This window comes from Carassius carassius, chromosome 20, assembly GCF_963082965.1.
Source record: "Carassius carassius chromosome 20, fCarCar2.1, whole genome shotgun sequence".
Classification (NCBI taxonomy): domain Eukaryota; kingdom Metazoa; phylum Chordata; class Actinopteri; order Cypriniformes; family Cyprinidae; genus Carassius; species Carassius carassius.
The window spans coordinates 12,358,170-12,385,065 of record NC_081774.1 but is presented as its reverse complement, the minus strand read 5'-3'; the positions used below and the strand labels follow the sequence as shown (position 1 = coordinate 12,385,065).

At 42.8% G+C, this 26,896-nt stretch overlaps 1 protein-coding gene across 1 annotated transcript; it reads right to left on the bottom strand.

The window, feature by feature from the left end:
• On the bottom strand, positions 1-25,010 carry LOC132096353 (protein patched homolog 1). Its single transcript, XM_059501645.1, has 22 exons — positions 24,383-25,010; positions 22,736-22,928; positions 14,916-15,105; positions 14,750-14,819; positions 14,498-14,589; positions 12,209-12,404; positions 11,989-12,110; positions 11,160-11,307; positions 10,135-10,266; positions 9,869-10,024; positions 9,695-9,787; positions 9,452-9,577; positions 8,643-8,761; positions 7,803-8,542; positions 6,797-6,939; positions 6,516-6,696; positions 6,143-6,423; positions 4,930-5,067; positions 4,692-4,834; positions 947-1,337; positions 341-848; positions 1-204 (listed from the first exon to the last, which is right to left on the bottom strand). Exons 1-22 carry the CDS (start codon positions 24,533-24,535, stop codon positions 170-172), a joined length of 4,350 nt encoding a protein of 1,449 aa, XP_059357628.1. The 5' UTR covers positions 24,536-25,010; the 3' UTR covers positions 1-169.
• Positions 25,011-26,896: the final 1,886 nt, after the last annotated feature.

Here is a 26,896-nt window from a genome sequence, read left to right as displayed (position 1 = left end):
TATATTTATAAATGTCTAAGGAGACCTTTTTAATAATTTTAAAATAAATCCTCTTGTCTGTGTGAGGTCTATGTACAGTTCAAAGAGATAAAAGACACTGGGCTGGGGTTGGGAACTTCCCAAAACAGCCAGAGATTCCAGACAAAGGGATGTGGGGACTGGGAGCAGTCTAGCAATCTTTGGCTGCTTGGATCCATGCACCACCTGTAACACATGCAAAAGATAGAACATCGTTATGACCGGTACAGACAGCTGGCTGCATTATAATAACAATCTAAACTACGTAATTCTCTAGTATTGGGATTTGAAATTTGAAAGCTATAAGGTAAAGAGTCTTTACCTAGTGCCTGGTTAGCTTGATGGTGGTTTTTCTCTGTGGATTCCAGATCTTGAAGTTCCATAGAGTCCCTCTTATAATGTGTAGCCTTCCCATATGTTTGAGAAGTCCTCTTAGAGTCTTCAAAAGTGTCTGACTCATAATCCTCAAATCCCTTGTGCATGTAACCCTGGTACGACCCCGGCAAACTGGGGTGCACTGCCACTGTCACAGAGGCTGTTGCTGTAACCATGGTGATTGCATTGTTAGGGTGCTGCAATGCCCCAGGGCTGTGGGCTGGGGCTGTAGTCCTGTTTTGCTGCTGCCCTCTCCCTGGTTGTGGCCCTGAGCCACACTGAGTAGTCCTACGAGGACAGTGGGTCCTGTCGCTAGGTAAATGTTGTCGGCTCTGTCCTTGGTACTCATGTTTATTGTCCCACCGTGTGATCTGTGAACTGACCGAGTTGACTGCATTCTGCTTTGACTCGCTGTTCTGTCCTTTAGAGCCATTTTCGTTAAAAGGTTTCACCACCTTGGAACCAAGAACAAGCACAAACACATTACAAAAGTGCTCAAGCGCTACATCGCAAACATTTTAATTTAGATTTTTTTCCTGTTAGGTTGACTCACTGTGAGCTTTGGGAAGCTGGGGTTCTTGCTGGCTTCAAGCAAGATATGAGAGGTTGGTGGTTGAGCCGGAGACGTGATGTATGCGCTCCTGTCACAGTACTTGTGCTCCTCCTCACCGATGCCAGAGGTGGTTGTGGTTTCAGAATAGTATTCAGAATCAGAGGTCTCGGAGAAGGCCTGACGTGGTTCCTTTGGGATGTGCCCAGCGTAATACCCATGGTGGTTCATAGGAGGAGGCATGGGCTCAGGAGAGGGACTTTGCAAATGATTACCATTGTTAGCAGGTATAACCTCAGCGGGGGGGCCCATTAGGGAAAGCAGTACCGGAAGAAGCACCAAACCATTAAGGATCCCCAACAATGTCAGTATGGCCAAAACTGCAAAGAAGTATCTGCAGGCAAGAACACAAATGAAGAGAATGTTAAAGTTAAAGCAGCCACCAAACATTAACAGCATGTTCAAACAAGATATGAGACAATAGGGTCATCATCTGACAGGGCGGTGATATTCAAGAGTTACTGTAGGATGTTGCATCCCCTCTTATCCATAATTTCTTTTCCTACATTTCCTCTCTCCTGGCAACTTAACAAAGCTGGAGAGAATTTCCTGGGTTCCATCTTCATAGCAAGTACTAGCTCTCTCTCCCTCTGGGAGCCCTCATCTATCACCACTGCCCTGCCAGTGTTTACATTAGTGAACAGATTCTACGCGTCAGAAACACTCACCCCTTGCCATTGCTTTTTCTCCCTCTGCTTTCTTCCTCCCTCTGTCCTAAAAGCTGCCACTGCTGTTAATGTAATTTTCTCCTCAGAAACTTAATACCCCCTCTTATTGAGATCCTATTTCACCCTGGCCAGGGCACGCCACCTTTATGTTTACGCTGAGCAGGCCAGACCTTTTCTTTGTACCTTTTTCTTCCTCCTACTCTCTCTCCCTCCTCCTTGCCCTCAAAACAATATTGGCTCAAGAGTTAATCACAAAACATTATTGTAGAGATCTGCTGAAAGGCATTTCTTTCATGTGCAATAAACTCTTATTTGTAAAACGGACAAAAATCTCTTTCTGAAACCAGTCTGATTAAGAGTAATACAAAGACCATCTATTTTCTAAGTGGAGATAACTAAAGCAGGAACCTCAACCCAGTGCTGAAGACTAGCAGGAAACACCGCCCTCCACCTCCACAGCCAAGAACATGGAGGTCTGGTTGGCACAGGCACTAGCGGGTCTGGTGGAGCAGTGTGAAGTGGTGCAGAGTTGCTTAAGGCTGGAAGCAGCACCGAAAACGTATGTTTGAATGAAGGGGCCAAGGGAGAGGGTGGTGAATGAGGTTTCCCAGGCATTAGCTCATGGGTGAGAGCTAGCAATAAAAGCTAGAGATATAAGGCTTAGAAGAGCTGTAGCAGTTTTGCCCTGTATACTGGCTTGCGTGTTAACATGCAGTGCTCACTAATAGACTACAGGGCTGTGAGGGTGTCTGCGCCTCTGTGCTTCAGCTCAGAGCATTGATGAGGGAGGCCTCTGATTCACCACAAGAAAGACACTGCATGAGAAAATTAGAGAGCACTCCAGTTAAATGGTTACACTAAAAAGAGACAATTCAGATGTGGTTTAGACTTCTGGAGGTAAGAAAAAGAGGAACAGAATTCTGAAAAAAGTCAGGAATGTTCTTTTAACCTCCCGCCCTCTGACCATTTTTGCTTCTGTAACATCTACAAGAACCTTAGGTTTAAGAAAGAAAGAAAGAGAGGAAAAAGTTAATCTTTGGCATATCTGCTTGGAGCATTCCAGACGTACAGTGGAAAATGCTGTCCATTGACCCGTCTCCTCCAATGAGGAAATGTGTTTACTTTGGCCCTCTGAGAACCGTCAAACGAATGAATAAAAAAAAAACCTGTTAAAAAGATTACAGGTCTGACGGTCATCGCACCACTGAACCTCCATTTTGGATCTATTTTGGTTTTGTCTCTATTGCAGCTCCCTCAGGAACCAAGACCTGTGCTGTATTACAGAACCTCTGGTTTTAAAAGACTATAATTATCTATTTTCAGTCATTATGCACAGTCAGGGAGAGGTATATTAAATTGACCTCTAAAACCTAAATTTCCAAGGTGGCCCGTCGGGGTCTGTGTGTAAAATGCAGCACTACCGGAGACTCTGGTCAGAATTATATGCAACATTTAGACCAGAGACTAAGCTATGCTATGGGTTTCTCAGACAGAGACAAGCAAGCCTTCTTTCATTCCCTCCACTCCTGCCTCCCACTTCTCTCATGCCTATTTCATTAACATAGATGAATCAGACAGCTTTAAGTGTGAACTGTTTTCTTTTTCAGTCATCTCTCTCTACGGCAATGGTTAGATACATTTAGAAGAATCACATAGTTTGACTGACTCTTTGATAGAAGTTCAAGAAAGGCACAATCATCCTTTTCAACACCGTTTGTAATGTTCAGTGAAAACATGAAGGTCGTTTAAAAATAGGGAAAAAACAGACACAGCAGCCAACCATCTTTGGCTGCACTTATGTCCACCTTTTGTTAGTTAAAAGCGTTCATTCTGTCTGACGGTCCTGTATACATGAAAAGATTGGAAAAAGGGTGCATGTTTATTTTACTAAGTCAACATTCTGAAAATGGAGCGTGATTTATTTAAGGAGTAAAAAAAAAAGAAAAAAGAAAAAAGGGGGGAAAAAGACTAAACCATCCATGGGCCCCGCCTGGGTTAGACCTCCAGAGTAGACCTAGTGTTAGGAATTCTGTTGTTTACATAAACTGTAATCTTTTCCATTCCAAGTCAGGGGTTGGAAAGGGTGGCTCGTTCTAAGAGGGGCTGCTGAGCTTGTTCTCCTGTTTATTCAGTGTCCCACAGCCAGGAGATGTTTACAGCAATGTATTTATGCTACTCCCCAGCTAGAGGGCCAGACCTCTCTCTCTTTTTCTCTACTTCTAAACAGGACCTCCCACTTTGAATGGCCCAGTGCTGGCACACCGCTTGCACCAAATGGGTTGCTTCAATCCCCAACCCCCAATCTTTCCTCCGGGCTTTACCACTGTCCTAAGGCAATCTGCTATAACAACCCCCTGCAGTTTCCTGGAGACCCAAACCACACTGCTCTTCCTCGTTTCCAAATTATTCTTTGGTGCAAAAAGTGGGGGCGTGAAAAATTATCAAGAGGCATATTTTTAATTTTCAACATGCAGCTATGTTGTACTGGAACTTCTAACTAAGCCATTTTTTATGTCATGGGTCTGTTTGAGGTGGATCTCAAGGTTGTGGTTTGCTTTCAGCAGAGCCTAGAACATTTTTTCTTTCTGTGAAGAAGGCATTAAACCAGGCAGAAAAGTTGCCAAAATGCAGTGGCTAGAGGGAGTTCACAACCAAATGAATGGACAGTTGACATCTTCCCCGCAATCTGGGTGGGAAAAACTGTGAGCAAGTGGGTGCATGTTGAGTCACAGCGCAGTGAGTTGTATATTTACATGTTTACAAGCAGCTGCTGCACTCCCTTGATGTTTCCTCCATTTGTTGTGCATTCAAGCGGCTCAAGGATGTTTGTAAGAGTGCTGTGGCGGTCAAAGGGGAGTTAACATCCAGACTGACAACACCAGGTGATGGGGAGGTAAACGTTACCACCTGCACCCTATAGCCACATGGACAACTATCCCTGCCTAAGGCCCACCAGCATTTTGAAAGTCAGCATATGGGCTGACCTCAGAGACCCGCCTGGAGAAGTGTCAATCACTCACCTCATGATGAAGTCAAACTCTGAGCCGGCAAGCATGAGCACTCCCAACAGAGTAGAGATGGCGCCGTCAATCACAGGAGCGAACATATGCTCCATAGCCACGGCTGAACGAGTGTTCCTGTCCCCAATGGCAGTCAGGAAACCCTACAGTGTGGAAAATAGAGAGAATGAAACTGGTCTATTTGATTTTATTGGCAGAAATACAAATACTGATTAATTACGATGCAAGATGGCCTTACCAGTGCAATGTGCACAGTAAACTCCACTCCAATACCAACAGAGGCTATAAGAATGACGACAGGAATGGCGCTCAGTTTGATACCAATTAGTCCCATGATGCCAAAAAGTTCCACTGTCATCATGGCCAAAATAAAAACCTGTCGAGTAGAAGACAAAAATTTGCATGTTAGCCGTTACGTCACAATGAACTTTGTATATGGAAATAGCGCTACACGAATCACAATGCAAAAATGAGCCTCACTGGACCAATATCCTCTACATTCCACTGTCATCTGCCCGAGTATCAGATTACATAATGACTATATCCTCATCCCTCCCCATGTTTTGTCAATTTCAGGGCTAGGGAAATGAGGGACGATATGATAAAAGAGTATAAGGACCATTCTGCTCTCACTTTCCTGGTGCAGTATAGTCCTCAGTGCTTTCCTACCCAAGAGAAACAGTTTTTCTATAAATTAAATAGGGCTCTTGGTTAAGTCTTTGCCCTGAAAACCTTTGATGTTGGCAGGGGTTCCAATTTGGTCATGCTTAAATTGGAGATGCTAAAACCCATTTTACTGCGGCCACATATAGGCTGTGAAACTGAAGAGGACAGAGCTGGTTTTGAGTTTTAAAAAAGCAATTGCAGTAAACTTTACTTTATCATTTAAATAAATGCCATAGGCTTTTACACACAAATGAGTCTGACATATTACAGCTAAACCAGAAATACATGTCAGCCAAGGCCAATGGCCACTTCTGGTTCCTTGCTTCTTCATGTTGAGCTGTGGACCCCACCAGCCTGTGAGAAACAACTCCTAGCCCATGAACTAACTATCCCACCCACTACACCCAGTCCCTGATGGATGGGTTTAGTGGGCCAAGGTCATGACTGGGCAGATCCGTCCTGTCCCCAAATTTCTGGACAAAGGCAGTTGGAGGTAAAAGCCTTCAGGAGAGCTTTGCATTTCTTCTTTAGAAAGTCTTGCTGCACCCATTTGAATGACAAAAGAGATGAGGGGGTATGTGTGTGACTGTGTGTATATATGTGTGTATGCAAGCAGCACCCTCTAGACAACCCGCCAAGGCCCTCTCCAGAAAACTGACCTGGTGGCAAAGTTATTGAGTTGTGTTGAGGGGATCAGGGGGTGCAAGAGAAATAAGAGAATAGGGGAAGGGGCTAGAAAAAAAGGGAGTTAGAAATGGATTAGGTTGAGAGGAAAGCAGACTTACAATGACGCCTGCAGTCCAGGGGTTGAGCAGGAGGATAGCACACACCAGGAAGGTGCAGGCAAGGACTACGCTGATGGACAGCAAGAACCAGTGGCGCAGGCCAATGTACTGTTCCCAGAACAAAAAGGGGTAGCCGTTGGGATAGTTCTGGATTCCCTGACGCATAAATTCCTCACAAACTGTGCGCACACTTTCAATGGCTTCAATGAAGTCTGAGGCTTGTCTGAGGCCATTTAGGTAGAAAGGAAACTGAGCAAACTCTAGAGGCTCTGCCGCAGGGACTGAAAGAGAGAAGAGGTAATGTTTTTGAAACATGCATCCATAAATATGATTTTGAACACCTTTCTAATGTCATTGTCTTTGGTTTACTTACTGCGAAGGTTCTCCCCAGTGGTGTCGTACTTATCATGGATCCACTCCCTAGGATGGGGGTAAAAGTTGGCTTGGGAGGCAGCATAGCCTAATGGATCATTACTGACCCATACTGTCAGGTAGATGTAAAAAACCTCTGGTGGAATGAGACCATCCTCGTCCACCAGGCGACGGGAAGTGAGCTTTACAAGAAACAAAATGTATAAATTTAAGTTTTGGGATAGATGCAAAGTTTTGGATGGGTATGAATACTGAATGCTGCTCCAATAGAAGACCACACACCTGGCTGTAGTTAAAAGGTTCTTTTTTAGAGCCAGTTTGTATGAGGAGCTTGTAGGCCAGCGCTCCATCCTCTGTGCCATTGCGATAGCTGTCATAGGTGATTCTGCCAGCTTCCCAATCAGCATCAAATGTCGCCTGCAGACCTACATGGAGCATGGATGGGTACAATTAGACCTATTGTGAGAAAGCTGTTCAAACCTTCCTACTTGTTAAAATCGCTCCTCCCTTAGAGAGGGGGGTAAAAACTTGGGTCAGATTTAATGCCAATCCACACACAAACAGGCATATAAACTAAAAGTCCCCCTCCCCTTGCTGGGTTCTCCATCTTTCTGCCTGGTGCTGAATAAATGTGTGTGGGCTGAATAAACTAACCAGAGAAAGTCTTTCGTGCTCTCCAAATTACAAAGTCTGGCAACAGCTGAATAACAGTTTCCACAACCATTCTGTAATTACAGAGATCTCACAAGAAAAGGAAATAGCATAAGGGAGAAAGAGAGAATCTTTCAACTACCTCCAGTTTCCACATCCTTTCAAAATAAATAGCTTCTTTTCAATTCGCTGAGTTTTAGTTATTGTGGATTAACCTCACAGTTAAGCTCTCAATACAAACTAATGTGAGCAGAGAGGTCACAAACAGTCTGAGATAACCCCTGAACCTCACATAATCTTCTCTATGCCCAGGTGGGTGAAACACAAAAGCAGATGACTGCTAAGTGAACTTAAGTAAATAAGTGAACTTTCACCTTTCTTTCACCTTGAGAAATCAGAACATTTCCGACACAATGAATAAGCAGAAGTAAAATTATAGTTTGTGGTATTTTTCACAATAGTATGTTTCATATTTACTTATATTTTGTACATTCTTAGATATCCTAATCTATAAACAACACAATGGTGCAAGACAAGGTATGAGCTGATTTTTATCAGACATAATGCATTGTGAAAATGGTCATAGTAGTAAAAGCTGTAGCCTTCGCAAGCACTGCAAAAAAAAAAAAATACATACCTTTGAGCCAGTCCTGGAAGTAGTGCAACCACATTCTGGGAAGTTTGTAATTGCTGTCCTTAACTACATATTTTACAGAGTTGAAGGCATTGTGAAGCTGAAGAAGCTGTCTCTGAGAACGGGCATAGTCAAAGCCATCCATGGTAACCAGGTACATGTTATAGAAGGAGAAGTATTTAAACTGGGCATTGATAAAGTCATACTCCTTTGTGTCTCTGGGGACAATATCAGTCAAGTAGAGTCCATCATGAACCATTGTGGTACCATAGAGGCTGAGGCTCAGAAGAGCCACAAAAACGATGACCACCATAGTCTTAGTTTCGGGTTTTAACAACAGAGGGGCATACTTTTCCCGTGCAAAGTTTGACAGATTCCAGCGAAAGAAGGGCAAAGGCACACACTCACGGCCCTCTTCAGGCTCCTCCACCTGGGCTAGAAGGTCTCGGGTGGAGCTGGAGGTGGTGAACAGCTGGGAGCCATAAGGGTCAGCAGTCGGGGTGGGTGTTGATAGGACCATGGATGGAGGACTGGTGGAGATCTGGGAAGTGGGTGGCAGAATGGTGACAATATGCTGACCAGCTGCATCACACTGGGTGAATGCCTGCACAGTGGTGGTGATGTGGGTGCTGGTGGTTATAGTGGAGCCAGTGTAGGTGGGGGTGGCCGGAGCGTGCTGGTGGTTGTCGTTAGCATCTGAGAACTCCTGAGGCTGGATCTGGATCACCCGAGATGAACAGGGGCTGGAAGAAAAGAAATATATAAATCCACCTTTTTGAGTACCATAGGCTTTGGCGTAATAAAAAGGGCTGATATTAAGTAAGGGCAGCACAGCTTAGTTACCTGTAGAAACAGCACAGGATGTCCAGTCTTTTGTCCTCCTGCCTGTGCAGGTCCAAGCTCAGAATGGCAGGAAAGATCAACAGAACCATGGCAAAGTTAAAGACAACCACAATAGCCGCCTGAAATAAAGAGTAAGAGAGAAAGTGAGACTTTAGGATAAAGGCCAAGTCTTTTCGTTCATGAGTTCTACGCTGCCACCCGACTCCACAGCTGCTGTCTGAACTTGAGAACAAACCCTCTGCATTCAGGATCCCTCGCTGTTTTAGTGACTCGGATTGAATCCCAGAAAGTAAAATATGCACCCTAAATCAACCAGCAACCCCCTCCCCCATCACTCCACAAATAGTCAACAATCCAAGGAAAGGGGACTCCCAAGGTCACAGCGAGTCTGAGCAGAACCCCCCTCCAACTCCGCCAGCCTCAGACAGACATTGTATTCTGTATCATTACAGTGCAGACCACCCAGGGTTAGCCTGGGGAGATCAGAGAAGCACAGTCTGATGGCTGGCTGATATACTGATATATTCACTCATCTCATTACCTCTTTCTCTCTCTGTATCCACTCCCCACCTGAAAACTAGGCTGTGACTTTAGTTGGATGGGGGGTTTGACCATAAAATAAAGCAAGAATACAAGAAAGAGCAACAACAAAGGCCATCCTTACTTTGAATTAACTTTGACTGCTCGTTTTTTAAAGCCAGCTTTCACTGCCCTTTTCAGATAGTAAACGCCCCTGCCAGTCTTTCTCAATGGGCATCACAGGGTGCAATGGTTGATGATGTACTCAAACACAAAATACAAATTCTTACCTGAAGTGAAAAGGCCCGGAGAGCAGGAATAGGCACTAGGGCAGCCATGAAAAAAGCAATCATGTTATTGATGGAGGTGAGAGCCACACTGGTGCCAGTTCTTCTTAGGCAGTCGCCTGTCCTCTCCTGTGTAGAGATATGGCAAATAATGAGTTGTGATCTTTGAAAACAACAACAGAAAGCCTAAGCAACATTTTCATCACCAGGAATTCACGATCCAAAGCATATTTTTGAGATACGTACCTTGAACGGGATGTTGGATCTGGTCTCGGTGAAGGAATGAGCCAGCAAAAACATGTCATCAACTCCAATGCCCAAGGCCAGGAATGGAAGCACCTGTGGAGGAATGCACAGTTCTGAGTTACAGCCAAGCCCTGAGGCTGAGTGTGAATTTAAGACGTTTAGGTGTGTGTTTACCTGTGTGGTGGCGGCATTGAAGGATAGCCCAAGCAGTGAGCACAGACCAAGTCCTGCAGCCACAGACAGAGCAACTAAAAGCACTCCGGCCAGCCCTACAGCACCCTGAGACTTAGCACAGTCCCAGCGCAGCATGGTCACGCATGCGTATGCCAGCTGTGCATAGAAAGAGATACATGTAAGGGAATAGCTCCACACAAATGGAGACACGGTCATCACATTGCCATTAGCCTTAGCCAGAGTTGCCACAGTAATGGATGTCTTACCATGAGCAGATAACCACCTGCCACCCTGATTACGCTGACGTCGGAGAAAGACTTCATGATGTCATTAAGAGTAGTGGTAGAGAAGGCATAAATGTTGGAGGAAGAATTCTGAGGAATGCTCCAATGGACAACCTAGACATAAAAATCACAGTTTTAAACAACAATCCACAGAATGCAACTACAAGATTTTGAGTATTTGGATTGGAAAGAACATATATCCACGGGTCAAATCAAAGAGGCTTGTGACTGGCTGCAATTTAATAAATGTCGGCATGAGCAAAGTTGCTTAACCTAACATTGTGTGTTTTGAATGAACTTGTGCACTCATTGCGGAACAGAACAAATCTTGCATTACTTTTTCTGACAAGCCACACAAACATTTATTCTTCTGTGGGCCGTACCCTCACCCACCTCGTATTTTACCATAATAACACACAAACAAGATAACACGAGACCCTATGAAGCTTGACAAGCAAGAAATAATGAGCACAGATGCCAGAGGGCAGAGGTCAGATGGATCAGATGAGATCACATGGTCTCTCAGGCTACTCCATCAGCACCATGAATGGCTGACAACCTTAAGGGGAAAGAAATACCTCTGCACTTTGTTTTTACAGTGCCCTATCCCCCAACCTCCCCTGACTCCACTTCCCTCACTCTTGCTCTCTTTTTGAGGCAGCAGACATTACTGGAGGCTCTTCTCTCTCTCTCTCTCTCTCTCTCTCTCTCTCTCTCTCTTTCAGTTAGCATGCTGGGTGTCAGTTATCACAAAAACAGCTTGTTCCTATAACTGGGAGTCTGTCAGTGGCCTCCTAGGAGGACTCCGTTTACTAGGCAGCTGAGGATTGATGGAATTCAGGCAGACGTTGCCATCCTCTGGTCTAAGGAAAACAACTCTCTTGCACCACTTGTGACCTTCTGTGCTCTTTTTACCTTTCCACCCCAGCTGGGCACCCTCCGCAGTCACTGAAACCATTCAGACCTCACAAAGTGATGTGTGGGTGTGTTATGAAACAGGAAATTACCTCAACGAATTTCCTCTGCCAGGACTCCAAGATGGCAGTGGCCTTGTCCTCATTCCAGTTGATGTCATGAATCTCATAGTCATCCTTAAAGTGCTCATAGAGCTGTTTGGGACTCATGAGGAGGAACATGGTCTGAAGAGCCTCCGCACTATACAGGAAAATAAAGAAGGCTGAGTGAGATCTGAACATACAAGCATGTGTGTGCAGATACCATTGTGCTGCAAAGTGATAATAAGGAGACATTAATAGGAAGACACATTATAATAAAGACAGGAATGATGCGTGTGCTCCCTCTATGGCTTCTATAGATCACTCGAACACTTCCACTGAGATCAGAACAATGCACAAATACTGGGCAAAAGGCCAATATAGTGCTCTCTGCAGAGACTTTCATTTATTGCAGATTAAACCCTTCATTGAAAATATACACATATGAGATTAAATTACAGGTGTCAAATACTTGTGCTCTTGCTTTTATTTTCCTGACAGTTTGTTTACTTTGTATCATATGTTATTTTTTCTGTTCATTGTGTTTTGATTTTCCTCCACTATGCATTTCAGATCTGCCCAAAGGTAATGTGGCTGTCCATCATGTTTAATTGCTCTTTCCTATACTGGGGTCAGAGGTGGAAACTGATCCCTCTTCATGTAAGGAATTCCATGGATGTGTGAGGTTATTAGGAGTCAGAAAGATTCCTCCCTCTCTCCATCTCTGTCTCTTTCAGGTTTTCTCTCTTACTTTCTCTCTTGTCAGGGCCTCCTGAGAGAGAGGCCCACCCACATACCCCCTCCTATTGCCTCTCCTTCTTTCTTTCCCCCTCTTTCTCACCTCTGCAAGGCATTCTGAGAGTCTTTTGCTCTTTCGCCCAGGATCAACTCCTCCTGCCAGTGCATGAACTTCTTGGAGAAACCATGGCAACCTCCCTGAAGTTCAGCAGCAATGTCGGGGATCTAAATAAAATACAGACCACACAATTAATGCAAACGTATAAATTCTGCAGACTCAAATTAATTATACATTGTCATTTGCATTAAAAAACTGTATTCACCTGCCGTGGATCCTTATTAGGGGCACTGTGAGGGCAGTCTGTGTCATTGGGATCCAAGCAGGGGCGGTTCATATAGGCGTGGCCCACCTGAGCCTTATCTAGCATCTCTCGGAAACCCTCTAGATATGTAAACTGGCTCAACTCCTCCATTAGCTTGAGGGGGTCCAGATTCATCCACTGAATGTCAGGCATGCCCCTATGACAAGAAACACAATAAACAAAATTGAGACATTTCAATTAAGTTAGCAGTCTAAATGCATCAAATGTATGCTTTTTTTTTCAAACAATAGCACACTTTTTCCAAACAAACCCCTTTCCCCTTCACTGCCGCTGCTTCTTCAAGCCTGCCCGAACCAGTCCCTCCCTGGTGGTGGCGGACTACAGATGCCGCATAAAGTAGCGTTTATTATCCTGTTACACGGAGGGGCATAATGTGCCGGCGGTCTACAGGCTGCTGTCTCTTAACTTTGTGCATCGAGTCATAACGATTACCTCTGCCTCTAAAACATCTTGATAAGGATGAAGGCGGGCAGTGAAATGCTGAGAAGGGCTGTGCCAACTGTCTTGAATGCTGCTTTGAGACCAGTGTTTCCAACCCCTTAGCCTGCAGGTTTTAATCTATCTTCTCTCACTCAGCGGGCATTGAGAAAGTGGACTGTTGTTTATTGATGTGTCAAAGTCTAATTCTCTAGGTGTAGTTGGATTCTTTTTAACATTCTGATTTACAAGGGAAGGGTGATTCTGGTAACACTGACAACCTCTAATTTGTAACATTATTTGATTATTATGGCATTGAAAATTATATATCAAAAGGAAAACCATTTCAAATCAACACCTTTGTAGCTAAAAAAAATTCCCAAGTATAAATGCCATAGAACCCAGAGTGATACCCACTGAGTGAAAGAGGGGCCTTTCACCATAATGAGTATTTGTGGGTAAAGAAGAATAAAAGTGAATAGTGTCCTAACTCCAGGCCCAATCTCACTCTAATAACTCATGAAGAGCTGCTTCAAATAAAGCTGGTCCTCTCCCATTCCCACATACCAAGCGCCTTTGCTCCTGCTTGCAAAAAGAGTCTCCTTTATCTCCTATTTTTTGCTTGAGTGAACCGGCCTGGGCCCTTTTGTTTTTCCATAGATTGCTGCTCTTTGTTCCCTCAAGTTTTTTTCTCCCTCACTCACTCTCTCCCTCCCTTTCTCTCGGTCTCTCTATCTCGCTCTTTTCCCTTTAGATGAAAAAAAAACAGCTGAACTGAAGCGGAAGCCTAAGAGGACATTAGCCTCAGTGGCTAACGCAGGCCCGCTTCATACATGTCTAAATAAAGAAAAGAGGGCAATAAATAACACAATTTTTGGATTATCTCATTGCTTCTCAGAAAACCTGGGTATAGGCAGATGAAAGAGAAAAAAAGTCTATGAGAATTGATAGAATCAGTCTCAGCCAATTGAAACCAAATTTTGTTCTGCATGGCATAGAATACAATATGGCTTTCAATTTTCCACCAACAAAATATTAAAGAGATGTTTTGGGTGGAAGTGTAAACTACAATGTCCAACATCCACAGTTCATTTTTTCTACTTTTTCCTCCCTCTTTCTCTCTCTCTGGGCCCACGACTTGAATAATGCCCATTTTATTTGTTGGCCAACTTACAGCTCCAAGCCTGGGCGATTACCATGAGAATGCACAGTGTTACCCAGTGCTGACAAAGCCGGGCCCCCTCCAGGGCCCCCTCACTGATGGACACTCACTCGTAAACTGAAAGAATGCTTACCATTGTCTGACCCAAAGGCTCCCCTCCCCCCCCCACCACCCTTCCCTCCTACCCACCCAGTAGCAGTCATTTCTCTCCCTCCCTCTCTCTCTCTGTCCCCTTTCCGTAAGGGCTCCTTCTGGCTGGGGGACTGGGTGGTGGGACAGGGGTGCAGGATTAGAAATTGTCCTGTAAAGCCCCTCACCACACTGTTGACAGCTCAAGCCACACTGACGACGGAACCAGGCTTCGGCTTATCAACAGACTAAATAGAGCTTTTGCTAGGGGCTTGATGTCAGTGTTTGTCGCAGCCAGCGCCGTTTTGGTTGAAGGTAAAGGCCAATTGTTATAGGAGCGTGTGTTATATCAAGGAGGGGGGGTCAAAGGTTTAGAGCTATAATTCAGGTACAGTCCCTTGTTTCATGGTTAATTCTGGTCTCTTGTGTTTAGATATATTTATAAAAGTCCATTGAAGCTATATGCGACTTCATCAGAGATAAGTGGTTACATATTAAATAAGAATAAGCAGAATGCTTACGGTAAATAGGCAGAGCCTCCCTGCAACTTAGAGCCTTCCCAAAAGCAGTCCAAAGGAGTCACAATCATACAGGGGAAAAGCTTGTCAATCATCTGCAAAGAATAGAGTATAATCTTCAGTAAGGCAGATTTCATGGCACAGAACAAAACATAGCCAAATTAAGTTATAATAGCTGTCTAAAGCACTTAGCAAACAGTAATAAGAAAATTATTATGAAGCAAGGCAAAAATTGCATTATAAAAACATGCTTACCCTCTCAATCATGACATTTTCTATAATTGGGACTCCGGATTTGAAGCAAATTTTATTAAGATCCCAAGATCTGTGGGTAGAAGTTGTACAACCACATATTAGAAGACTGGCCCTTAGTTTATAAGTGTTTGAAATTCCCTGTAATCTTGCTGGGGGTTGTACTCACTTTCCATAAAGAGACACTTGAACTTTGCTGGCTGACAGAGCAGCCTCCAGGTGGAGCAACAAAGCCTCCTGGGTAAGAATATTGTTTCCTTCCTCTTTGGGTGTCTGTATGAGCATCTGTGAGGTGAACACTGACTCCTCTCCCTGCTTCTCTTTTGTATAGCGTAGCTCCTTGCTCACCCGACTGCCAGCTGAGACAAAGAGACAACACGTTTTGTTATTTTCAATCATTCAGAACATTCAGAGACACCTTTATATGTCAGAGACACAACAAGGCAGAGGAACAATATGGTTTTGTGTTAATGGTCACACTGCAACAAAAAAACATGATCCTGAGGTTAATGTCATAATTAAACTCCAATTAAACACATTACAGTTCTCATTCCCCTGTGTATATTCTAGCTAACCCCAGAAACAGATGTGTGGATCACATTTGTGTCTTTAGCACACTAAAGAGTAAAAATACCCATGACATGGCCCACACTTTCACACAAGGCTAAAAAAAACATGCTTTTGCACAAAATCCTCCATAAACTCTTCAGTATGGCTGACTTAAAACTGACAGAAACTCTTTTCTGGCCTAATCTTGCCAGCACCAGTTTAATGAATGGCTAACTCCACACTGCTTAGCACAGACTGTGGTTCCTGATAGTAAGGTCACTCAAGATGTTAGGTCTTGATCTACAGGTCACCATGCCTGATACAAGATGTGAGCAGTAAATGGAAGGAGCAAGCAAGGTATAAAAGCAGAGGCAGAAATGCTGTTCATGTGGTATGTTGAGTCGGGATGAAAAGCATCAAAGAGTCGGAGGAAAGTCCGTAGTCCAGCCCCCTAATTAACAGAGATGGTGGTGAAAAGAGAACGCGGGGTATCTGCGGCCATGCCAAATGCACATGAAACGCACCGGCCCAGATCACAGCCTGCCTGTCTGCCCCTCCACGTCCCAATACATGATGACAAGCCTGCAGTGGCTGGCTGAGCCCATCGAGCCACTTTTTCTCCCCGGCAGATCTCGCTGCCTGTCTCAGTTAATTGAGAGAGGGAGAGGGAAAGAAAGACAGACAGAGAAACAGAAAGAGAGAAATACAGAGAGAGATGAGTACTGTTCATGTCAGGAGTAGCCCACAGCTTTGTAAGTGGCTTAGAGATCCTTTAAGAACAATCCTTTAACACACATAAAAGGTTTTGTTTAATGAAAGAAAAAGCTGAGCAAAAAAAAAAAAAGTTGCACCACAAATGTAAATGCCATGTGACTTGCCCTGAAGCTTAGAACTTGATGCATGCAAACATTCAACCTCCTGGCTCCCTTCATGCAGCAATCTGACATGCAGGTTATGTAAACACATTACTTCAAAAAATGTGGCGGGCTGAATCTGAAGGCCGTTTCCATTTGCAAAAACACGTATTTGTGTCGATCTACAGACAGCATGTTCATATTTAATGCATTCAGGCATCTGCAGGAATTGAGCTCCAATCCTTGGGCCTGTAATTACAGGGGCTCCTGAAGTAAATTATAGCTATTTGTGTCTGGTTCCTCCCATCTGGACCACCCAGCTAGAGGCCCGAGCGGGCCCCGCCGCTCAGTCACCGCTCCACTCAGCCACCCTCCAGATGGGAGCTTTGCTCTGTTCTCTCGGCTCTCTGCTGCCGTACACTTAAAGAGACAGGCATGCAAATACTTTCACAGCCAGAAACGCACCACAGAAGGGGAGGAAAGGAACTGTGATGCACAAGAGTGATCTGGGATGTACATTTGAGATTCAAACAGCTAGAATTCTAAAACACAGAGGCCTAGGGGGATTTTCAAAGCACTAATCTTTTCTTTGAGTTGCTGAGACTGAAACAGGGTAGAGAGGTTTGTGATTATAAAATCATTTATGTTTAAAAAAACTCAAAATTAGGGCAGCCTAAAGGTGTTTTGTGATATCGATCCAGCAATACTGCCATAAAGAGCTTACTCTCTCCCAAGCACAGACCCTCCTTCCTTTGTTGTCCTCCATTTTTCAAAGCCTTGGGGGTGACTTCACCATCACAAGCCAATTATCCATGAGGAGGGTCTGACCAGTGTTCCCCAACATAGCTAGAAAGAAGACCAGGCCCAGTGTCTCACAGATTAGATAGTTCTGCAACTGTAAGTACTCTGTGGCACATAAAATGGTAAAAGCTGAAGCTAATCTACAGTCTGCCCTCACTGGCTAGAACACAATGGTAGCAAGCTTCAGCAAGCCTGTCTCAAGGTCCCACCCAGGAGCAGACCAGCAAAATGAGCTGGTGTGAGGGGGTTCCCTCCCAGTGGGCAGTATGGAAAGTGACAGGTAATTAACTATGAAGAAGCCCTCTGCTCCTCAGTGTCACCTCGCCAGTGGTCCCTGTCAGCTCCAATCTTGCTCATGTCCACCCTGGCTTGGCCTATCCAATGCTCTGCAACACATTGCCCACAACTTCCTGCTCACACTGACCTGAAATATAGTTACGATTACCATGTTGATGCATGAAGAGGAGCAAGAAATGTCTAAATGAGAAAGGTAAAGAAAAAAATTGCATAATAAAGATACAATATCCTAAGAACTAATTACAACAAGGATCATGCTAAATTACCCTAATTTAAAGATTATGGATAAATATCCCTTTACTGTCTACGAATGTAAGATTTGCATGTGGCGCAGTAGCAATGAGCAGCAAGGTCTGAAACCCAGTGCTTTCTCCATTAGGACAGGCCACCTTCAAAGTGTTGTGGGCCAGATTAGAGGGATTAAGAGGCTTCTAAAAGGACTCACACTGTTCTGGAGGAAGTCCCACAAGGAAGAGTGCTGAAAGAGACATTTTTACCTGTTTTCACCACCCAAGTAAACCCAAGAGCTCAGATGCACAGTCGGGTGCCAGTGCGTGACCATGAACACACTCTCCCATACGCGCTTTCACTCTTCTTTCCTGTTTCGCTTTTTCTCCCACACACATTAGTATATGAAACCACCAAGAACAAAACAAGCTGGTCCAGCTCTTTTGCCTTGGGTCTGTCAAGACCCCATAATGTCCATTCCAAGTTCTTTGTTTGATTTTTTTCTTCCTCTTCTTTCCAGACACATTATGTAGACAAGAAGGATAGATTTGGCTCAAGTGCAAATCTTTTAAAACATTTCAGCTTCATTGCAACTCTCAATCACAAGTAGTCTCAATGGCTTGACCATGACTGAGAGAACCACCCCATCTTGCACGAATACAGTGGCAGATGGAGACTGCTCCAACTCTGCCTCTATGAGCGCTAACTCAAGGCCACCAAGAGACTCAATGCAGGTCTTTGTCACCCTCATTTTCAGTCACTTTCAGTTGTTTCCCAACAAACAGGAAAAAAAATAAAGAGAGAAACTCACTACAAAAGCAATTGGATTTGGATTTTTCCCAGCGGATAAAACAATGTGAGAGGGAGGAGAGACTAGCTTTCACATCTTTGTGTGTGAAATGCATTCACACACATGCATGTCCTCCTGTACATCTTTCTGAGGCAACTGTAGGCCTTGTTGAAAAAACTTAACATACGTATCCATTCATTGTAACCCTCCAGATGGCAGGTAAAAAATTATGAAAAACTAATTAAAATGGTTAAAACTATGCTTGAGCTAGCACCTATTCAGACCTGATACTTCTGTCAGCATTGACATAAATTTCCACCGGTTCTGGCACTTAGGTCCTGGCCATTTCCATATGTATAGCCTTCCTTGTACTAATTATGCTAATCAGCCCTAGTGTTGGCTGCTGTGAAAAATAACCACATTAGGCACTCCACTGGCTGCTAATGCAGCTTAATGTGTGGTTGAAACATACATTCATCCCATGGTGAAAGGCAAAATTTTTCCACGTTGCTGGTTTCATTCAAGCTGGAAATGAATTTACTGAGCCCAGAAACCATTTCTTTTCCACCACGTACCAAGAAAATGTTTTTTACCCTAAACCAAAAGGACAAACTGTTGAGAAGGACAAAAAGGGGACCAGTTTCTTTCTTCTTTTTTTTTTAAAGCATGGATCTAAGAAAATGACCCTCATTGGACTGAATGTAAGAAATACTGTCTGAATCGGGCAGCAAGAGGGGCAGCTTCTTGGGGGTCTGGTGTCCTCCTACCTCTGCTGGCGTTGTTCTAGTAACATTAGCTTAAGAATATAAACAGAAAGGTGTACCCTAGCACTTCTGCCATGGAGTTAGACCTCAATTTTCCTCTCTGATCGTGCCACCAACGTCAATGGGACGCGTTTACAACCTAGATATAAAACATGTTCTGTTGCTGCACTGACAACCTCTGGAACTGCATTATGCTCTTAACCAAAAAAAAAAGTGCAATGCCAAACAAACCGATTATGTAGAGAAAATGACTACCCAGAGTGAGTGAAGCCTATTGATAATGCTCAGATTTGGGGTAGAAAGTTGCTAAACTTTGAGAAGGGATGCATTCAGTTCATATGGCCGCTCTTGAGTAATGGGAGCTGGAAGGCCAGCCTGTGTGGGATGGGGGGTGGAAACGGGGGGGTTGAAGTAAACATTTTCAACCGACCCAGGTTGACTCTGGCCTTGTTTGTACTTTCTACTGGTGAGGTCTAAGTCTCAGCAGTTAGGGTTTATTTATGTAGCTGGGGTACTGTGGCTTGCCATTCACCTCCAATAATGCTTCATAGAGCTAGCTTTCTCTCGAATCCAGCACCAGGATGGGAAGAATGTGTATTTTCTAACGAATTATTGCATTTACCTTGCATTTCATTTTTGTTTAGATAACTGCTCCTAACACCGAAAGGTCCACATGTGTCTGTGTAAATCCTGGATTTGTGCTGGTTCCCTCAGTTTACATGCATGTTGTCAAGGTCATTCATGCAATGTGTATATGTTTTTTATTCAACTCTACTGCTGCATGGTGGCTTCATACAACCCAAGTGGGTCTGCTACCCAGATATCCCTGAACATATTTAAGTAATGTTTGTACAGCTTGTCTGTGTGTACATGTCTCTCAGGCACACCAAAATTGTGTCAAAACGGATGAGAAATATTAAGTTACGACTGTATATGAGTGCATAAACATGTCCGTCGGTTTGAAAAAGTTTGCCGTTTGTTTAGCCCGGCACACATTTTTGCAATGACTGTTAAATTCCAACAATCCTTTTGGGAGGCCAGCATTACTCAAGCATATAATCACATATCAAAGTCTGCTTCTTTGCCCCACACAGATAGGCAAATCATCACTTACAAATCTTTCCTCATCCTTCACTCTAAAAAAGCTCAATCAAATATTAAAATCCACTCAATTAAAACAAGAAGTGGTACTGCTCGAGCTCTTTATAACTTGAGCTCCTTTGAAATCACAACTTTCTCAATCTGTAGTATCTGACGTGCTCCTCCCGAGCTTTGCTAATAAAACATCATTTCATTTTATCTCCTCTTTCTCCCGTCTCACAATGCAAGCTAAAATCCCTCTATCCCAAGAATAAACCAATGAACATTTTGTCATCATTTACTTATCCTTGTGCTGTTTTAAACCTGTATGGCATTCTTCAGTGCAACACAAAATAAGATTTTTTGAAGAATGTGTCAACTGTGTCTATACAATGAAATTCAGTGGGGTCTAAAACAACATTGGAGCCAACTGACTTTCATTGTATGGACAAAAAACAACAAAAATTCAGAAGAAAGAAAGTCATGCAGGATTGAAATGACAAGGATGACTGAATGACAATTCCCAATTTTGGGGTGAACCATCACTCAAGTCTTCAATTATAATTTTTAAACAGCAAATTATCATACTCTAGAAATCTAGAATTTCAAACAACAATCCATAACTTGCACATAACATAACATACAACGTGTACATTCTGATATAAACATACTGATGAATTTAAGGCTATTGGATAAATATCTCTACATTCTTTGATGGCCCCTCCTGTTTATAAAAGGCACAACACACAATACACACAGTTTTCCTAATAGTTTGCCTAAACCCTATTACTAAACTGTTGGTTTGATTTTCTAAGGCATCTAAACACAAGGTAACTGGTTTGCACATCATTTGATGGAAGGCGGAAGCAATTAAGGGTGGCCCGGGTGGTCCCTTAAGGACATGGACACTTGGTGGCCTGGGTGACATTTGGGTGGGGGCTAGAGCAGAGGTGAAGAAGGGATAGTCACCGCCTCTGGGGTAATGAGTAGGCATATGCTCCGAAATGCACAGCTGGGCAAGTGTGATATCCACAGGCCCTGACTGTTTTACTGTTCTTTACAGCTGTGACAAATAGGTTGCAACATTTAAAATGTACCCTAACCATGAAATAATTGAAATGAAGAAATGCTTATGCCACATTCATTTTGTAATACAATGTTTTGGCTTGCCAAGTCATTGGAAAGCACTCTTGATACATGCAAATATTTAGTAATTGCTAACAGCTCCTTTTTAAATTCAATTCCCAATCACAAGACCCATTATAAAACTCTTTTGTTTGTCCCTGTGACTTTTTATGTGTATGTGTGCAGAAGTGAATGTGTGTGCCTGTGTGTGAGAAATAACCTCTCCTTGTTACCATACCACTTACTCCCCATTCAGCCCAGAGCAGCTTTGTCAATGGGCTATTGGGGGAAAACAACGCAGGCAGAAACTTTAGAAACACAGGCACTGCCTCTTAAAGGCACAGCGTTCCTTTTCAGCACTTTGGCGTTTCACTCCAGGAGCCCCATGCTTTATGCCTGCTTTACATTAAAACACAAATTTCACTGACAACATCTGACAACTCCCTTTGCTTAACTCCAGCTAACGTTCCCACCAGAGAGCATTTGTTCATTTATCACCTCCTTTAGAGCTCTAAATATTTAACAAGTAATTATAAACCTGTTTCAATATTATAAACAAAATGAATGCATATTTTTGCGTAAGCCTATGATATTGTGGAAAAGCATATAGGAGTATGTCTAAAAGGTCCTACCATTTTTTATGAAACAAACCAATGCTAAGCTACCATGAACAGCATGTTTTATTTTCAAGTACAAAACTACATAAGCAAAAAGTTATGCCTTATATGCTTGTTCATGAGTGTTATATGTGAGTGTGAAACAGGTGGGTAACCTTCAGCTGTATTCACTTTTTTTGGTAAAGGGGGGTGCCTTTATTGTTGAATGGAATCCAAGAATAGTGAAGGACCACACAGCGAGCACGAGGGGGAGGGTCAGCACCTCAAAGATGGCTAACAATTCACACACAGCCCATCTGTGCAGGGGATCAGCAGTGTGGCGAAAGCCTAGGGGGCTTAGAAGGAATTTGGCAGTGTGAAAACCAAATAAAGCTGCCTGAAAATGCACAGATAAGTGAGGTGCACGGAAAGGACGTCAAACAGGAAAGGGAGAAAAATAAAAACATCAAGCGCAGCACCCACCGCAAACAATATAGGCTGATGGGGAGAGAACAAGAGAAGGCTTGCATGCACTGGGAAAAAGAATGCTACGTGTGCGTGACAGGAGATATGGAATTCCAGAGGCCACGGTCTATGTCCGCTCAAAGATCCTGAGACTTCATATCAGAAGCCCACACAAGGTCTGGGTCTATATCACCCAACAACTGCACCACAATCACATTTTCAATCAGTTAAGCAAGCTAAGCTTAGTTAAGCTAAGCAAAGGCAGTCAAATTATTTGGGAGAGAGTTCTTAAACTGAGTTGCAATAAAAAGGACTATGTCTATTCTGAACCTATGCAAAGTTACGTCACAACATACAGCTCACAAATAACTTTTCCTTCAGATCAGCCCCAGAAATAAACCCACACAGCGCATAAGCAAAACATGAAAACTTGGACTCACCTTCCACCCATAGTCTCTCAATGTCCGTTTCAATGGCAGCGACTCGCAAACCAACAGACAGAGCTCCGAACACAAGAAGTCCTATGAAAAGGACTTTTCCACAGTGTCGTTGGATGTGACAGCCCAGAGAAAAGAGAAAAGCCTGGAACCTTGCCCGAATCCACAGTGGTGCTTTCTGTCCCACAGCTTTCCCCTGAGACACAAGAGAGGAACACTTATTCACATGTACAGTGATGCTATTTCAGATCAGTTGTAACACACGGTGCCCTGCCAGGATAGTGAACTGTCCTAACAATGCATGAATCAACATTTACAAGTCAGGTTATTTTCATTTCAGTGTAAGACATTTCTAAACGTGACACTGTCTGCTTGTTGTAAAGCAGAGAATGTAAAAGTTTTTGAAAACAACAACTCAGCAAGCCAAATGAAAATAATATGGAAATTATTTTAAGAATCAGTTCGAATACTACTGTGACAATTTCAAAACTGTTTCCTTATTAATCCACCCTAACCTGTAGTAAACGCTAAAATACCAACAATTTTGTGTTATTATATAACGTAGTAACTTATCATGAGTTAGAGAACTTCATATGCCTGTTAAAATGTTATATCTTTTTCTCCGTCCATTTAAATAGCTGCAATATTTTTTTGTCATTTTTAATTTTCTCTGTCTTAATTAAATTTTAGTTTTTTTTTCTCAAGTTTTGGGTTTAAACTGTTAAGTTTTAAAGAACTTTCTTCAAATATCTCACAGGCCTGGATTCCCTTCTCATATCTTTATTGAAGAAGATGGTTAATTAAAATGATAGAAGTCAACAATCTATCATACAACTTTATACATAAAAAAGCACCTTATAAGCTTTAGCTCTAAAATGTAGAATGTTAAAACACATGAGATCATGTAACCTCAAATAAAAGCTGTCGAACATGTCTTGTTATAAACTATAACTGTTTCAAGATACTTATCACACAGCAGCATGTTACAAGGAAAGAGAATTTTTAAGCATTTCTGGCAGGCTCCAATAGAAAAGTAAACACTTTTATAAGCAATTTGATCAAAAATGTAGATCCATATAAAGCCTGGCTTTGCCACTACCTCACAAGCTTCCTGTAGCCTACCTAGCAGTCCTAGCTGCAGTATAACTGGACATGTTTTGGTTTCACTCATGGGAGTTTTGACACATAGCCAAGCGTTCATGCGCTTCACTGATGCTTTGTCAGATCAAACTTAATCAGTGAATTCCTCAGCAGGACGCGCGCGGATTGTCAAACAAACACGCTATATTGTATCTAGACCAACCAGATTGAACACTGAGGCAGCATTAAGGACGAATTAAATGTGAGAGCTAAATGAATGAAGACAGCTTTCATTCATAGAAGTCGCTGTCCGCGCTTTTTATTTAGCGTCGTCTAGCTCCATCTAAACCAAATTCCACCAAACTAGGTTTTGAGATGTATGTGTAGCCTGTTGATCAGTTCCTTCTCACTAGCCCCAAAAAGAGAGTAAATCCTCTCCAAACACTTCTAAAACTAGGCTAAAGAAAGTCCTTAACTGTTCCCTGGGTCCCTGAAATACACACGTTACCACCAACACGAAGAACAACAACGTAGTGTGTGTGTGTATTCCAGCGGAAAAGCGTTTGTCACCTTAGAAATCTGTTTTAACGCAAAAGCGGCGTGGCAGTAACTGGGTCTCCGGCGGAGATCTGAGTTCACAAGCGGCGGAGAGCGTGTGTAACTTGGGGGTAAATCTCCAAAAACACCACCGGCCGGTCCCGGGTCTCTGGGATCCGAGGCCATAGTCCAAACGGGAGGCAGAAGAAGCACTGAAGAAAGTTAAAGGCAAACGCGGCGCGTTAGGCAGAGGCGATAATAATAATAATCCAAGATTCGCGACACGCGCATCCACCGGGTTCAACTTTAAGAAGTATTCTCTAGTCTTTCCTTGAGCCACAGTCTTCCAACTCCATCCCAACATTATGTGCTCGAATCCGTATAGATCCTTCGGTCTTCATTCGTCCAGCTATAGCGCGTTACTCGTTTTAAAGCAGAAGAAAGTGTCGAGCGGATTCCGCCAGTCTACCTCTGATCCTGTTGCTGTAACATTTGGAGAGGTAGCCCCTTTGCAAACCCTGAAAAGGGTGGTTTGATGGAAAAGTGCTCTGGTTCTCATTGGCCGAGGAAGAGGCAAATTACTTTGCAAACATCTCCTATTATTAGCTGCTAAGCAACAGCTCACCAAAGTGGAGAGAGAGGGAGACCACCCAGGCAGGCAGCCCCTCACATCAGCGCCGGGAGGGGGAAGTGCTAGAGGAGCTCTTTCACTGCACTGCTGCTCCGCTCTGCACATTCCCAATAGCCTCGGCTCGTATTTTAACACGCTATCACACAGGCCATCTATTGATACTACAGCCACACATTTCTTTTATGCTGACATTCGGATGCGGAGGGAGACTTTACAAATTAATCTGCTCTGGTCTCATAAAAGCTTAATAAAACCAATAAAATAATATTTAATAACAAAAAAGCATACATACAATTAATTATGAATACAATATAAACAGTAATAATGATAAAGATGAACAAAATGTACTGATTTCATGATTCTGAAACCAACAAAGTGTCTAGAATTAAAAAAAACTTAACTTTTGTATACATATCCTTTGCTGGGTTTGTCAAACAAAGCCATCATCGCCAGACAAAATGAACATTTTCCTTTCTACATGATACACTTGAGTTTGCTCTAAAACTCGACATTATATTTTTTTGTTGGACTATATTTACTCAGGGCTATTTGTAATTACATTCAAAAAGGAAAAACTTGGGCACCACTTTGATTTTACTTAACAGTTTATGGCAGAAATGGTTACACTTTGTTTTAAGGAGTACTTGTTACAGTGTTATTATACATTTAAGTACTGAATAGTAATATAAATGAACTACATGCATTTATATATGGTTAGGGTTAGGATTAGGCTTTGGCTTAGGGTTACTTGCTTGCAATTATGCATAATTTATTGTTATTATAATAGTAAATACCCTACGTGTAATGTGTAACAAGGACACTGCAAAATAAAGTGTTACCACATAAATTAAACTTTTCATTCTTTAATACATCTGCAATTAGTAGGTAACCCCAGGTTTAGGGTAATTGGTTTTAGATATTGCATAATGGTGGGGTCAAGTCCATTTCAAGGCTACTAGTGATATTCTTATCAAGATTGTCTGTGAAGATTGGTCCAGTTATAAATAGGTCATATGCTAATTTAATTTAGTTATTTTACAGCAATGCACAGATTTTGTGGACCTAAACACATGGATGCAACTCATTTCATTTCAATTCTTTAAAAAAAATTCAATTATATAAAAAAAGCACATTAAAGCTAAACATATACAAAATCTAAAAATTTACATTATATACAGAGAATTCAAACATGCTTTACAAAGGTTGATATGAAGTACAGTAGAGTTCAAAGGCCCTTGCTTGTAAACTATAACCAACATACAGTATAACACTGAGCAATCCATTCCACCTGTCATTTGATGATTATTAACTCTAATACACTTCTAGTCGTGATACTGATGCAAATACAGGCTTCTTAGTATAAAGAACTGGGAGAGCACAAGGGCATGCATGCCTGTATACTATGGCTGCACTGAGCGCAGTTCTCGAAATTGTTTAATTTGATGAGGGTATGGGCAGCTTGGAATGGGAGCTAATGTGGAATCTGAGGAATTGCTCCATGCGGTAGGGGGCCCCTTTAAGCCTAACAAACTGAGGGAGGTCCGAGCCGAGGTCTAGAGGCCTTGGATAAATAAACTAGGGAGATGACCATGCGCTGTCCAGAAATCTGCCATCACACAGTCCCTAAACATAAACGGCCACAGCCAGTCCCTGCTTGTGTAAAGGTAAGCTCCAAAAGAACGAAGTACGGATATCAAACGACAGCTGAGAGGCTCCGCAGGCGAAGACGTGTTTATTTTCCCCAAAAGTTTCAGGGCTGAATTTATTTATCTAATGAAGGCATCGGCACCATAAACGAATTGCTTTTAAAAAAAAAACAGCCAAGTATGTTTTGATGGTAGCTCATGCCTGAGAGCATCAGTAAGCATACACTTGGGTTTTTATTACATTTGATACATCCCTGTTCCACACATCAC